The 15484-nt window shown below is 27.7% G+C and overlaps 1 protein-coding gene across 2 annotated transcripts; it reads right to left on the bottom strand.

The window, feature by feature from the left end:
* Positions 1–900: 900 nt before the first annotated feature.
* On the bottom strand, positions 901–15482 carry LOC107173111 (uncharacterized). 2 transcript variants are annotated; one of them, XM_015523500.2, is made up of 3 exons: positions 15334–15482; positions 11855–12212; positions 901–2391 (listed from the first exon to the last, which is right to left on the bottom strand). In XM_015523500.2, exons 2-3 carry the CDS (start codon positions 11939–11941, stop codon positions 1810–1812), a joined length of 669 nt encoding a protein of 222 aa, XP_015378986.2. In that variant the 5' UTR covers positions 11942–12212; positions 15334–15482; the 3' UTR covers positions 901–1809. The 2 variants fall into 2 exon arrangements, with proteins under 2 accessions (XP_015378986.2, XP_089077838.1); XM_089221712.1 differs by lacking the exon at positions 15334–15482 and adding an exon at positions 15105–15119.
* Positions 15483–15484: the final 2 nt, after the last annotated feature.

Here is a 15484-nt window from a genome sequence, read left to right on the forward strand (position 1 = left end):
GCCATTATGATATCGATCCACCAAGACTCATGATAACTTACTGTTAGATATATTATTTTAGTCTATATTGTGTTTGTGTTGTGTTCGTGTAAGTGTCCTATTAGTTGCGAGTTTTACTTTTTATTTTTTACTTTAAAATAAACAAAGATGAATAAATTAATGCGCTATTTGTAAGGCATGTAATATTTTGTAATGAGGAAACATGTATTCATTATCTTCAAGAGAGAAACTTGTTCCCAAAACTTGGTATAGTATGATAGTTCCAAATTAAAAGATGCTGTTATTTGTGGAGGTACGTTGAAAGAATATCAAAAAATTTCATAAATTATTTAGTTATAAATTGTTGTTAATTTGTTATTATTTTACGGCAGGTTACTACACCAACGAAGTAGCGGTAGGTACTAGATACCATAATAGACGAGTACCAAAATATTTAATATAAATCATTTTTAACCAATTCGTAATAAATACGAAGTTAAACAAGTTTACAAATATAAAAAAGTGGCTTGGTGTATCTCGGTTTCAGATCACAAACGTATTCAGCTAACTACTATAACACCGTCTGGGGCCTCTAGTTTCCTGGTAGGTGACAACTAGATCAACAATAAATAGGTAAATAAAAAATGCAACAGAACGATAGTTGCAGAAAATTTGATAGGCAAAATGTGTCGAAAAATAATCGATCGTAAACGTAAAACAATAGAAATTACTAATAAATAGGTATAATAATTTGATGAGAATCACAAACATTTCTTGAGCAATAACAATTATTTATGATATGTTTCAAATAAAGCTTAATTGAGGAATAAAAATTATATTAAATATTAAGTTTACTTATGGTTATTAAATAAAATAAAGGTAATCGATATAAATTGTCGAATAAAGTAAATACAAAAAACATAAACATTTTAAAATTGGATCTTTTTTTTAAAACTTAATCAGTGGTCTTTCTAGATCATAGCGTCTATGAAGTATATAGAACTCCATGTTCTAGATACAGTTTTAGTCATCACCGCTTAACGCTGATATTGATAAGAATCAAAAAAAATAACAATGTTATTATGTGTGCATGTAGTGTCACTGAATAAAATTAAATAGGGATTACCTATTTACTACCTCTAATCTATTATAATGCATTATTAAAATTAAGACTAAACATTTTTAATATTTATTTTAATGTACAATATATTTTTACACAATACCATGTGGTTTATATGGTAAGAGATTGCAGTAATAACTTAAATCTAAATAAGACGATTTCATAGTGTACGAAACGCGCTCAACAAAAATAACATACAAATCAGGTAAAAGTGACTAAAATAATTTTGATTACATTCTCCAACCACGTATGACATATAATTCGCAAGTAAAAACATCAAAAATAATCATTTTTTTAAGAATACTTTAATGCGTTATAAATTACCGAATAACGTCACAGATATATGTACTATTTATATATACATATTATAATTATATAAATAGTGAACGTGAGTTCATAAAAATTGTCGACGTCCGAAAACTATTAAAATTGGTGAAAGTTTCAAGGGTAAGATACGGAAAAACGCGAGCCATAACATCTCCAAACGTAAATGCTGTATAGTAACAATAATATTGTCCGAACCGAATAACAGATAACCTAACGCAATAATATTATTTAAGTTAAAATATTATATTTTATCCGGCTGTGCACTGCAATGGTAGGAGTAGAAGATCGTGTGACGTTCAAGAGGGGTAGTCTGTGTCTCTTCTACTTAAACCCATTGAGGTGGTCGATGATCGGGACGAGCAGAATTGGAGCGCGACAGCTGTTCAAATGGCGAAACCACCCGGCATGGGCGGATATTCGTCTGGTCTCTTCTTAACGGCGCCATTCTGGCCACGCGTGACCGGAAGCGGTGGCGGCGGTACGTCTGGCACCGAAGAGTCTGCCGGCCTGTTATTCTTGACGACCGGAACGTCCACGGGCCTGTTGTTCTTGATGGCCGTAGCGTCCACGGGTCCGTTGCTGTTGACGACCGCAGCGACGGGCCGTGACTCGTCGTGTTCTAACGATCCGTCGTCGGTACCAGACACCTCCACATCCGTCATTGACGACGGGTACGACGGAGCGGCCGCGTACTTCACTTGTGGCCATTCGTAAAGGAACTGGAACGGACGGAACACGGGCATGACGATCGGTTCCGCTTGGCTGGGCAACAGGCGCTGATCGGTGGTGATTAGGGCGTTGTAGACGCGCGGCAAGCGGCCTGCCTTCAACACCACTTGTTGCGCGGCTCCAAGCTGGGCCGCAAACATGACTATTGCAACGACCACGACCACGGTCCGTACGTTTCCCCAGCCGACCACGACGTCGGCGGCGGCGATGCGGCGGAACCTCGCCGACTCGGTCACCTGTTTAACAGTCATCAAGAGATTAGTATAAGGTTAGATATTATAGTATAATATTATGATTTATTTGGTCGTGTTTATAAAAATCGACGATTTTCCATAGAGATGCGTATATATAATGATGTACGAGATCAATTTTCTGCTTTTAGGTTCTAACCCTCTGGAGTGATAATAATTATAATTATTACGTGCAGTAAGTGATAAAACGTTCTCACCGTCCTGGATAAAAACGTGTCAAAAGAATAGTTTATAATTTATAAAAAAAGAAAAAACTAAAAAAGAGAACAATTTTCCATTCACCCAATCGCAATGAAAGTCCCTGTATCTCTTTAGAGTACGTAAAGTTTATAAATAAAAGTAATTTATAATTTCGCTATATACATAAAATACATTTACGAAAATTTCAAGTATCTGCGGTAATTTGTTTTAGAGTTAGGCCAAAATAAGATCGATAAATGAGAAATCTAGTGAAAATCCACTATTTAAATATGTTATATGTAATATGTTATGTAATTTGTAAAAATTTAAATTTCAAAGCTCTTAAAAATTTAATTTGAATTTCTAGGGGACATTTTTTTTTTTTTTTTTGATAAAGATTGACAAACTTGTAAGGAATCTTATATTAAATTTTCAAATCTTATTTTTAAAAAGAAAATTTATTATGAATTTCTAGCTTAAAATAGTTTGCAAATTTTTGTGATTTTTACGTATTTTCAAAATTCAAACTTTGAATGCTTATAAAAAAAATTGTGTCTTTGTATTTCTTTTATTTTTCAACTGCTATTGTAACAATATGTTAGGAACCTTGTTAATAATAATTTTTAAGCTTTTCTACCCAACAAATACATTTTTATCGATATTAATTTTAAAAATAACTAATAATGATAGAAAATTTCAAATGCTTATGAATAGTTCAACTTAGGTCGAAAATTGCGCGGTGGATAGAATATACTTATTTAAACATTTGGTGAAAATGTCATGTATCTATGATAATTTGTTTTAAAGTTACATCAAAAACCAAAATCGATTTTCTTGAAAACTGATTGTGCGTAAAAATTCCCGTTTTTCCTTAATTTTTAGTTTGTTTATCCCGATTATTTAGAAAAATATAGAGAATATTTTACTTTTGACCCCCCCCCCCCTCCTAAGTACCAACTAGATTCACTTTCTGATCGTACGAGGTATTGAAGTCGAAAATCGAAGCATATTTACTGCCCCAAAACGTGATTACAGACACACACACATCATAGTAAATTCAATACATTCCTTGCTCCGCTCAGAATCTAAAATCAACTAAATACAAAGTATTATGGTTTTTATATGTATATAGTTATGTTTATATGTTACTGGCAATGAAAACTTTCGGGCAATGTAGGCAAAATGAAACATTGCTTTGACTGTAGAGAATTGCCCAGTAAAGCTTGGACAATATAAACCGAAAGTTTTTATTTTATAATTATAAATCTTTCTAATCTTATCGATCTTATTAATAACTGTATTAGTTGAATATTATTACCTTAACTATTTATTGTTACGATAAGTATTACATTTTTTATCACAATTACATAAAACAAAAAAAAATATATGAATTATCAATAAAAAATTATTATCAAATTATAAATAATTATCAATATTGTTAATTACTTTATTAGTGGAATATTATAAACTTACAATTTATTTTTACGATTAGCATTACATTTTTGATAACAATTACCAAGGCTGGGAATTAACGCGTTGAGAAGTTAATTTAATTTAAACTTTTTAACTTAACTAGTTATACATGGATTTTCATTATCTTAACTATTCACTTAGGCACTAAATTTACTTTTTAATCGACAAATTAATTTTTATTTAAAGAAATAAACATGGTATATTCCTAATCTATATGTTGCAAGTATTCTTGATATAGTCACCCCTGATCTTTATACCTATGACGATTCATTAATAACCTACGAACATTATTTTTAATTTTTATACTATGAGCCATTAGCTGAATTTCGTACCGTACTTGTAATAAAATACAATATGCATACGGTATACGTTGCGGGTTTACGTTTCTCGCATACTGCTAGAGCAACACACTCGTCATCATCGGTCATATTAAACATTCGTGATGGGTATTATATAGTCACGTACAATATGTCAATATATAGTTATTAGTATTATTACAAGCACACGTTATGTCGTGTGAACGTATTTTCTTAAAATCGTTATTTTTTTTTTCAAGTTTTTAACATGGTCTATTATTTTTGTAAATTTTAATCAAATAACGGCGAACTTAATGAAAAAATGTTTAGCTATTTTTATAGATATTCAGTGTATTACGTCACATTTAAAAAAAAAAAATCCTTACCAAAAAATGTATTTTATAACACAATATAAATACAGAACATATATTTTCATGTAATGCTTACCGTCTAACTTTACCTACATGACTACATGCTTTTATTTTTATAATCCTGTTTTTTCTACGATTAATATAGTATATTAGTATATAATATAATATATACATACATTTTAAAAATATTTCCTGTTTAATCAATATAAATATTCGGTTTGATTATACAATATACCTACTAAACCTATTCACATTTCACTTTTTACGAATATTTTTCCTGCTCATCAAATATTTTATAATAAAATGCTAAATCAAAAAATCCATGTTTTTATACCTAAATATTGTGCTATATTTTTTGTACAAAGTTAGATGACAGCAATGAAGTAAAAAAGTAGGCACTTACATATACTTTACGCTTATGGAAGTTAATATGTAGATAGTTGCGTATGATAAAAATTATGTCAATTAATTTACAGCTGTTAACTGATGAGCTATATATACAAATATTTTGTTCCGTGAATTATTTTATCTAAGTATAGCTTATTAATATATTTTACTACTTAAATTTTATCATAACTTTGAAAAATATAATTTTTATAATCTATTGTATTTATGGGATATTAGAGCGTCATAATTTTGGGAGAGGCGACTTTAACTTTTAAATCTGTTTTCAGCCATCAGAAAATATCAATCAGTCACAGATCGGAGTCCCAAACCTTAACGATTGTGAAATACTTAATTATAACTACCTAACACGGTGTTCCTATAAAATAAATATCACTTTAGTCGAATTTATATTTCTAAGCAACAAGAAAATGATTTTTCAATAGCTGTCAAAATATATATATCTATAGGTAAGTATTAAAGTATAATGTGTATATATATACAATTATATTGCCAGTCCTAAGTCTGAAAAATGGGAAGGAAAATATTGATTTCGTAACCCTTAATGTAATTTACATAACAATAACAAATATTTATGTAGGCAAATATATTAAAATATACCGGGGCAATTTACGTATGATGTATAAAACTATAAAATATACCCGGGCCGCAATTTACATAAAAAAATTGAAACGGAACGCAATTTACAGCGACCCGTATAAATGTATTAATTAAAACAATTCAAATTAACTTTATATTTTGAATTTCTACTTTGAGGATAAATATGAGATTTCAAAGATATTATAATAATATTAGTTTAAAAAATTTGCGAAATCGATGCTAAAAATATAATTACTTATTATTTACAACTATATAATCAACTTGCGCTTATAAAATGTATATATTTCAAATATTATTTAGGTTAATGCCAAAATCAGTAAAATTTGCTATGAATGTTGAACAGCATGTTGTTAAAACCGCATTTCATCACTATGATTTAAAAATGGTTTGGCATAAATAATTAATATTTTTAACGAGTTCGGCCTAATCTTACAGATAACAGAGGTCATATCATAAAATTTATTTATAATAACTACAAAATTATCATATTTTATGTATTGCATGATTAATTTTTTTTTTTAATATGCTTTAATCTATTTTGGATGATCGTAATATAACCTAAAAAGAAATTTCATTGTAAACATTAAAAACTAGATTTACATATTATCATTGAAGCAGTTTTGATATCAAAACTATTAATTTGAATCAATAACATAATAAGTCAAAAACTGCGATTATATTACAGTAGGTAGATACTGAATACAAGAATTGTTCTACATCAATAATAAAATACCTAATTCAACATTTTACACAAAACCATATATTACTACATTAAAAAGATGAATATATATAAATTGTGTATTTGTTTAGATATTTCCATATTAGTAAGTCTTATTGAATTATCTAGATGTTGTTTAAAATTATCAGGATGCGATTCAATCAAGCATCTCATAAATTAATAATATATATTTAAGTTATGATATTTCTGTTGTTATGATTATAAAATATAATATAGACAATAAACAAAGTTGCGTAAAAAGTTGTCAAACTAGTTTATTTAATCAATTCAAATTTGCCTTGAACGTATAGTATAAAGGTAATACTGATGGAATAAAAATGTATCCGCAGAGAATTACTATATAAATTAATGTGTTTTGTTTTTACATTATTTATATTTTATGCAGAACCGATTAATACTTTAAACTTATATAAGTAAAGATAAGAACATGTAAAATCAAAAAATAATATAATCTTAAAATGTATGTAATTTGTAATACAACTATAAACGTAAACAAAATAAAGTAGTTAATTTAGTCAAACTGATATTTTAAACGTTTTTGTTACATTTTAATATCGATATTTTAATTAAGTAAATTTTAATTGCATGCAATAAATTATAATAAGTGATTAGTGAATTATATTTGCTGTTAAATTTTAATTTTTAGAGGTCATGATAAAATTAAAATACTATAAAATATAAAAATTGTAGAAAGACAAAATATGTATATTTATTTAAATAGTCGTAATTGTATGATAAAGGAACTTACATAATTTATAATCTCTAATTATTTTAATTATAATCGTTTTTCTTTTCAAAGAAACAATTAGCTGAAATGTATTTGCTTTGTAAGTCCAAGGTGTATTGCGGACAGCAACACAAGAAAAAATAAAAACGTTTGGAGTAGTATCGATAAAGAAAATCGTTTCTGTCTTTAACAGTAACACAAATACTGTATATTACTTAAATTTACTCACCTTATGAAAATAAGTATTTAAAAAGAAAATGTTATAACTTTCCAACATAAATATCGTAAAAATATATTATATATACAGTGGCAGCTGTTTTTACTATAATATGTATAATATATATTTTTAATCTCTTTGTTATGATATTTAATGATACAGGTAAAAGTGCCCAACTTTAAATTTACTTTTTATTATTATTATTATTTTACACAATAATATATACAATCTGCACCATACTTAAATAATACAAATATTACGTTTAGCTTGAAATTATAGAACATCTACTCAATGTTTGTTGTATTCAACATTTCAGCGTATCAATAATAAACAATTATTAAAATTATTAGAAATTTAGAACTCAAGATGTTTAATCTTAATTATACAGTACATCCATTATTATTTTAAAGTACATATAATGTAAAAGCACCAATAGGAAATTTATTTTATTTAAAAATTTAAAATAACCGTTTAATTTATATTTGAATAAATGTACAATATATGTATACATTTCATGTTATAATTAGGTACTAATGTATTTTTGAAAAATTAAATTAAAAATATGATAATAAATAATACAAAAATAACCTTGTTGTTCTATTTAAATTATTTATTTAATTAATAACTATATAATTTGTTGTATCTGTTAGAAAAATTTAATACTCACTATAATATATATGTATTATATTCCTGCGAATACGACTCAACTTTTCCTGTCTGTCAAAATATACCTAACGATTCACTTATATTTAGCGCGTAAAAAAAGTAAAATTACTTGCAATTAAAATATTCTTATGTGGATAAAATTCGGTGCACTTCAATATAATTATAAACAACTACAGCTTGAAATATTTCAAAACTCGGTTTATATACGTCTGCACTTGGTCAACAAAACTCGTGATATGGAACAACAATAAAAATTTAACACTAAAACAAGAATGTTCTTATCGCAGTACCGCACTTCGGTCAATTTATGTGGAGCGATTAAAGTCAAAATTAATTTCGTATAGTTTAGATTTTGTACATTGGTTTCTCTTCAACAGCGTTCTCTATGAACCTCATACAACCATAGATTACTGACGACTTGGAAACGACTGAATAATGTTCCAATACAGATCAAAACACAAAGTGGTTCTTAACCTTCAGTTCTTATTTACTCACAATACCATATAAATAAATTATTTTCTTCGATAACCTAGTCGTTGTTGTTATTTTCTTATGAAAACTTTTTTTACATTGAATTCATATGCATATACATATATATATATATATATATATATATATATATATATTATATATATATATATATATATTATATATATATATATACATAGTCAGGTTAGTTAAAACGTGTATGGCTGCATATTAAATTAGACTATTGTGTTTGGACTATGATTTTTGACTATTCATGCACAACTATTTACATAGAATATTTAACTCACGAAAACAAACTATTTGTAATGCATATTCATTTTTTATCTGTATAATTAATAATAACGAAATTCAGAACAAATGAAAAAATAAATAAATCTGAATGTTGCAACTCAAGTGTCATTAATTTAAATGATATTTACAATTAACTAATTAAATTATGGGACCTATAAATTACAATTTACGATTATTTTCAGTGTTCCGAATTTTTTATTCGCGCATAATATAATATAATCAATGTGTAGGAAGTAAGAATTTAATTTTAAATAGATTCCAAAGTGATCAAATTATGGTTATAAAATTATTGTTAGACCACGAAATAATTCCATGTTTTCTTGCTGCACTATTGATATTTATTTTATTACTTTTAACATATTTATTATACTCTAGCTTTAAAAAAAAAAATTAAATATAAATTCAATAACATACCGTTTTACGTATATCGTGTATTAGCTGTACCTATACTTAAAGATGCGGAGAGACGTCTTATAGTCGATTGACAGTTTTGTACGGTTTTGAATATCTTATTAATAACTAATTTATAAACACTGGAATATAGCATTTTACAGTAACATATTTATGAAATGCAAATTCGTTAAGTTAATAGGCACATATTACCTTCACATTGAAATGACAAAATGTCCGACAATGTAATAGACTATAATAATAATAATATATAGGTGTTCTTCGTATTTCTATTAAATTACCATTAATCAATATTATTTATCGTTTATTTTAACACATGTGTAATGTGTGAATTAATCCTCAACTAGAAACAATTTTAAGAACATAGTTTTCGAATTAAAATGTTATAAAAATAAAAATATTAATATTTAATTTGCCTATAACTAGCTGGTATGTACATATTTTGTTTGAAAAAAAAAAATTTCATTAGAACAAATAAATAAGTTATTACTTTAAATATTTTGTTTTTAAATGTTATTATTATTATTTTAGTTAAATTAACATTGCTTATCTGTCTGGTCATGTACTTATGTTTAATAGCTGTTATAGGTCTTTTACTACGGTAGTTAATTTAAATATTACGGATCCTTGAAATGTGTACCCACACCTTGGTGATGCCTATCAGCTATAGTAAACATACACGCTCTATTTACCTTAAGTGTTTAAAAATTAAGAAAACATAAAATCTCTATCACAACATTCTACAGTGACTGTACACTGTATAGATTTTAAGTCCTTGAAGATAAACAGTAAAGCTGTTTGTATTGTCTTCACACTTAATAAATCTCACAATCCAGGAAGTTATTGGAAATATAATTATCACTCCTATAAATATCTTAATGCATTTGCAAATACTCTCCATTCCAAGTATTTGTATATATACTGCCAAATATGTTATTCCCTTTTTAAATATAAGTAAAATGTCTGTATTTTTAATTTTTATATTTTATACGTTATTGTTTCCACGATATTAAATTAAAAAATTAAGTATAGGCATAAAATGTCTCGAGTTATTTTCTTATGAATTTTAGTACCTAATATGTTTGACTGTTTGAGTAATACGGCTATTAACTAATTATACAAAGAATATAAAGTTAAATAGTTTTCTAAATAATACTGATACTTTAACGTGCCTCTAGAATGTTTCATTATATATTGTTAGTATAAACCAATTGGTACCTATTAACACATTTAATTGTATTTTAATCATAATTTAACTATATAAATTTAGCATCTGCCTATAATAATTCATGATTATTAAATTAATAAAGAATATTTGTAAAATAGGAACTTTCTTAATGATAATATAATATTATTTATTCAATATATACTATAAAAAGAAATTCCATGACACATTAAAATATTAACTGTTTGTTTTCCTCTCAATAATAAGAATAATAAAATGTTAGATATATAATATTATATGTATACTATATAGTATATTATAATATGTATAGTATTACCTATACGTCCTATACTCGTATGATTCGTTATCAATAAGAATGGTAATAGGCATTAATAAATAATACGTATATTTTAATTTTATATAAACATACAAAATAATGTAGGTACAGATGTTTATCTAAATTAGATCAATCAAAATCAATTATATTATATTAGCGCACAATTTATTTTCTCTATCTGACCATTGACCAACATAGAAAAATCGCATTCAGAAAAACCTATATTGAGCTGCAGGTACATAACCTTTTATTTTCAGCTTTTATAAGTTTGAATATTTTTATATACCTACTCATATAGATCTCAAAAAAAGTGTAAATTTTAAAAATCAAACGTAAGAACACAGATGTTACAGATATTGTTCTAAACTTAAAGTTTGATATTAGGTCGATGCTCTTTAACATTATTAAACTAAACCATAATGCTTATGATACATGATTAGTTCTGCTGATCGGTAATTTACTATATGATGACTCATCATTGATGAGCCTGAACTCGTGTTTCGAAGAAAAAAAACAAATTGTGTGCAGACATAATTCTATAAAAATAGAAAAATATTTCTAATAGTACCTATATAGTATATACTTATAATAATTACCTATTACCTAAATGTTTTCTTAAGTACTGTGTTTTTATATTTTAAGACAAATTGAACTAAACTTTTAAAAATTTTTGTTAGTAGTTTTAAATAATAAAATGGTTATGATAATATAATGCTGAATTGTACATATACCTATGCATAGATAATACATTTAAAAGTAAAATAGACCGACCATAAAAATAAGTGAACATTAAAATTGTACTTATTTCGTTGTATGTACACATTGTAGGTATACTTATATATTTTGCAAGGGTAAGATCTGTTAAGTTAACTAAATTTAAATAAACAATATATTTTTTTGTAATCACGATATTACTAACACGATTAAGAGTTCCTTTATTGTAATAATGTAGGTATGAATAAATTAAACATGGTCAACTGTGGAATAAAACGTTTCACATACTTAAAAATGATAAATTAATAAAATCTAAGTAAATTTTTCTTATAATATGTAGGTATTTAAATAGTATACTTTAGCATACCTTAATATTCATAATTGTATTCGGACTGTGTTGGACGTCGATCGGACACTGTTCGGTTGGACTGTAGTTTTCAACGGCACTGTCCATACTGATATAAACTAGTCAGAAGGCCGTCGGGTCAACTTCCAGCTGTCTTTGTGTTGAACTCATGATTTCGACGGGACTCCAAACAGGTGATTTGACTTTCGTTAAATAGATTCAAAAGGAATGGTACCTAAACGACGAATGATAAGCAGTGGCAACTTGGGCAAAACTTCAAAGATTACGGTAGGCATCAGAGGATTAGCCAGAACCATAATAGCGGTATACCACATTGCCGACTGCAATAGCCACCAGTAAGCCATCTTCTAGCACGATTCTATAAAAAAAAAAAGGATACATAATAAAATAGTAAAGTATGTATGAAAAAATAATAAGATTAATACAACATTTTCAGAATAAATTTTGCAGCTTATGCATTCACTGGACTGGGTAGGTAAATATAAAAATTGTAACAATTGCACATATATAATAATAATAATTATCCATTGCAAAATATATACACAGGTATAATATGAATATTATTTAATAATTCATATTATTATATTATTACGAAAAATGAATTTTTTGCATGATTGGCGGATTAACTATGTGTTATGTACCTACCTGCTGGCTATAATAAGCAATATGTAATTTAAGTTGAATTCACTATACTGTAAAAATTTTTGTTTAGTCACATAACGATTTAGTACAAATAGTGCATTCGCAAAATTAAAATACGAACATTTTACTTATACCTAATACTTATTTAAAAACAAAAAATAGAATATGATAGGTAAGGAAACTATTATAACTGATTAATTCAATTTTAAAAATAAATTAAATGTGTTTTTATCTTTAATTCACTCATAATAACTCACAAATTTAATGGGCATAAGTATTCAAAATTAATCCTGTACTTAAATTTTTTTTCGTTATTGGGTACTTGGAAAAATTCAAAGATAAGAAAATACTATCCAGTATGGATAGTATGAGTTTACTGTCGGATATCGAGGTGCCTACCTAAATATAATAATTTAAAATCATAAAACCATTTTATCAATTTGGAATACCTATAAAACAAAATACAAGTAAAAATCGTTTTAACTATAGGGCCCAGATTTCAATGCAAAGTGCATCTTTTTTTGAGTGATCATAGACAATGCTTTCCAAATATAAAATTCGTTCTATGTAACGAGTTTTTCAAAGCTAAACATTTTATTTTGGCGTTTTTATGTTTTAAGAGCATTTTTAGCATTATTGGGTCATTTTTATGGTTTTAGTGCATATTCGTGTTTTTGGTGCATATTCTTTCAATATACTATACAAATTTAGAGTATTCATTAATATATATTTTAGTATCTATGTTTAGAATGAATAATATGCCCCAAAACATATGCGTGTCAACATCATAGCAGCATCAAGTCAATTTTTCCAATTTTTTTTTCAATAGTAATAAATATTTTTTAATAATAAATTCCAAATTAAAACAACAAATTGTATAAAAAATAAATATAAATGGCATTTTTAAGGTAATTTTTTTAGGTAAATTGCATTTTTAAGGACATTTTTGGCTATTTTTTAGAGCATATTTGTATGGTTTTAAGTGAATTTAAATCCGGGCCCTAGTTTATAACTTATAACTAATTATTATAAGCATATAGTCAACACATTACTATATAATATTTCCTGATTACTATACAATTTCAGTGGTTTTATACATTTTTTAATTAAATACAGCAATGCTACCTGCTGTATATAACGGACAGTCAGATGGCCATAAAATGTGTCCATTATATATAGACAGGAACTTTATAGAATACCTTTTATAATAGTTTATTTGACATTGTCATATTGACGTCCGTTGGAGGAAAATTTCTGATAAGATAGGTTTCACTGAAGTTATGTAAGTAGTTATATTTTCAATTTAAAACCAAAAATTATTTGATCTATTCGAAGTTTTTGATCGAACATAATATGAGCAGATAGTGATTATCGGATAATGCCAATACCTCGACGTCCGGATGAAACCGAACCGTTGGTAATCCTGTGTACAATGATTATTACTATACAGCTATGTATTTTCAACCTTAATATGGTGCGTCCTTAACCCGTAGGATATCATTATTCATTAAAGATTCATTTCACGATACATAACCATCATCATGTATGATGTATATGTATGTAGATACGCCTAGTCGTCTAAGCATTAAATTATTTAAACATATATGATGTTCGAGTACGTTTAAAATGCATCTCTGTAGTCTGTATTACAGTCTGAGGTCTGTACAGCCAGGCACCACAATATAAACACGTATAATAAATATAGCCTTCTCATTATTCACACATTTAAAAGTATCGTCAACATTAATTTTATAGTAAATTTAAGTTAAGAAATTTAAACGATAATCGACATTGATTAACTATAAGATACGAGCAGGTATATAATTCAAGTCGTTTGGCATCGAAACGTTGTAAACATTATAAAGGTTCACGATTCACGATTGAACATAAACATCACAATAATTATTTAAATACATGTTGTGTGCAATTGTATAATGCAATTCGTTCGAACTAAGTGCAGCCAACAAGGCGACAACCAATTAACGGTGATACGATGCCCGCGTAATTATCTTCATCCATCACATTTGATTTGGGCAAGTAATTATTGAGGTTCGAATTTATTAGGTTTACAGTCTCGTGTTCCCTTGGCAGTGATTTTAAAGGGATAGCAAATCTCTTAAGTATAGCTGGGTATATTTCATTATTTCAACCCATTAAGTTTAATAATTTTGAAACAAAATAAATTATATAAGTAGGTATACTTAAAGTTTTTAAAATTTGTACTTTTAGCATGTTGCGTAAAAAAAAATAGCTCAATTTTTTTGTTGAGATAATTAACTCAATTCTGAGGTGCCCGCGGTGGGTGGCAAAAGTCTAAATACAGGCCACTGCGTCAAGTTGCGTATATGCAGTATGCGTGGCCCAAGTGCATGGTCTAAAAACGACCATAAGTTATGTCATCCGCGCGAGTCGGTGACCTGGATTACACCAGACTGTCGAGGTGTTAAGCAATACAAGTGGTTTATTATTATTATTATTAATCCGGTCAGGCGGCGGCGGTTTAAGTTGGTCGTGGCAAAGTGAAAGACTGCCGCGTGCGCGTGTTCGAGTGCTTATAATAATATTATATTATTCTATAATAATATAATAGCAATTTTTTATTTTTTACCTACAACAGTTCAAGGACACGCGAGACCAGTCCTTGTCATGAGAGGATTGCCTGACTGTAATATGAACGTCGTAGTTAAGATATTATCCCCTCTGTTCGCGAAAGTATACGATTATAACTTACGTATAAGACAGTGGACCGGTTTAAACGTGTGGAAAAACTAAAAAATGCATTTATTTATTTTTTGTATTTAAACTTGTGGGTGAATTTTCAATAGGTAGGTACTTACGGTATTCAGTAGGTTTATGTAGTATTTGTGATCGAACGTCGTGAAGTTATGACGATGACTGCGGCGATGACGGCGGCGGGAGAGCGCGCCCGGTGCGTTAGAGCCGAAGTCTGCGAAGAGACTGCGCCGGCCGCATGTACCACGCTGTGTT

Source organism: Diuraphis noxia, unplaced genomic scaffold (assembly GCF_037042655.1).
Source record: "Diuraphis noxia isolate RWA-SAM2 unplaced genomic scaffold, SU_Dnox_SAM2 contig0002, whole genome shotgun sequence".
Taxonomy (NCBI): Eukaryota; Metazoa; Arthropoda; class Insecta; order Hemiptera; family Aphididae; genus Diuraphis; species Diuraphis noxia.

What these genes read in the sequence shown, in the direction of transcription:
- LOC107173111 (XM_015523500.2), bottom strand. Translation starts at nt 11,941, where the DNA reads ATGGACAGTGCCGTTGAAAACTACAGTCCAACCGAACAGTGTCCGATC. An exon ending in ATACAATTATGAATATTAAG is followed by an intron (nt 2,392 to 11,854) that starts GTATGCTAAAGT and finishes ACTGTTAAACAG; the next exon opens with GTGACCGAGTCGGCGAGGTT.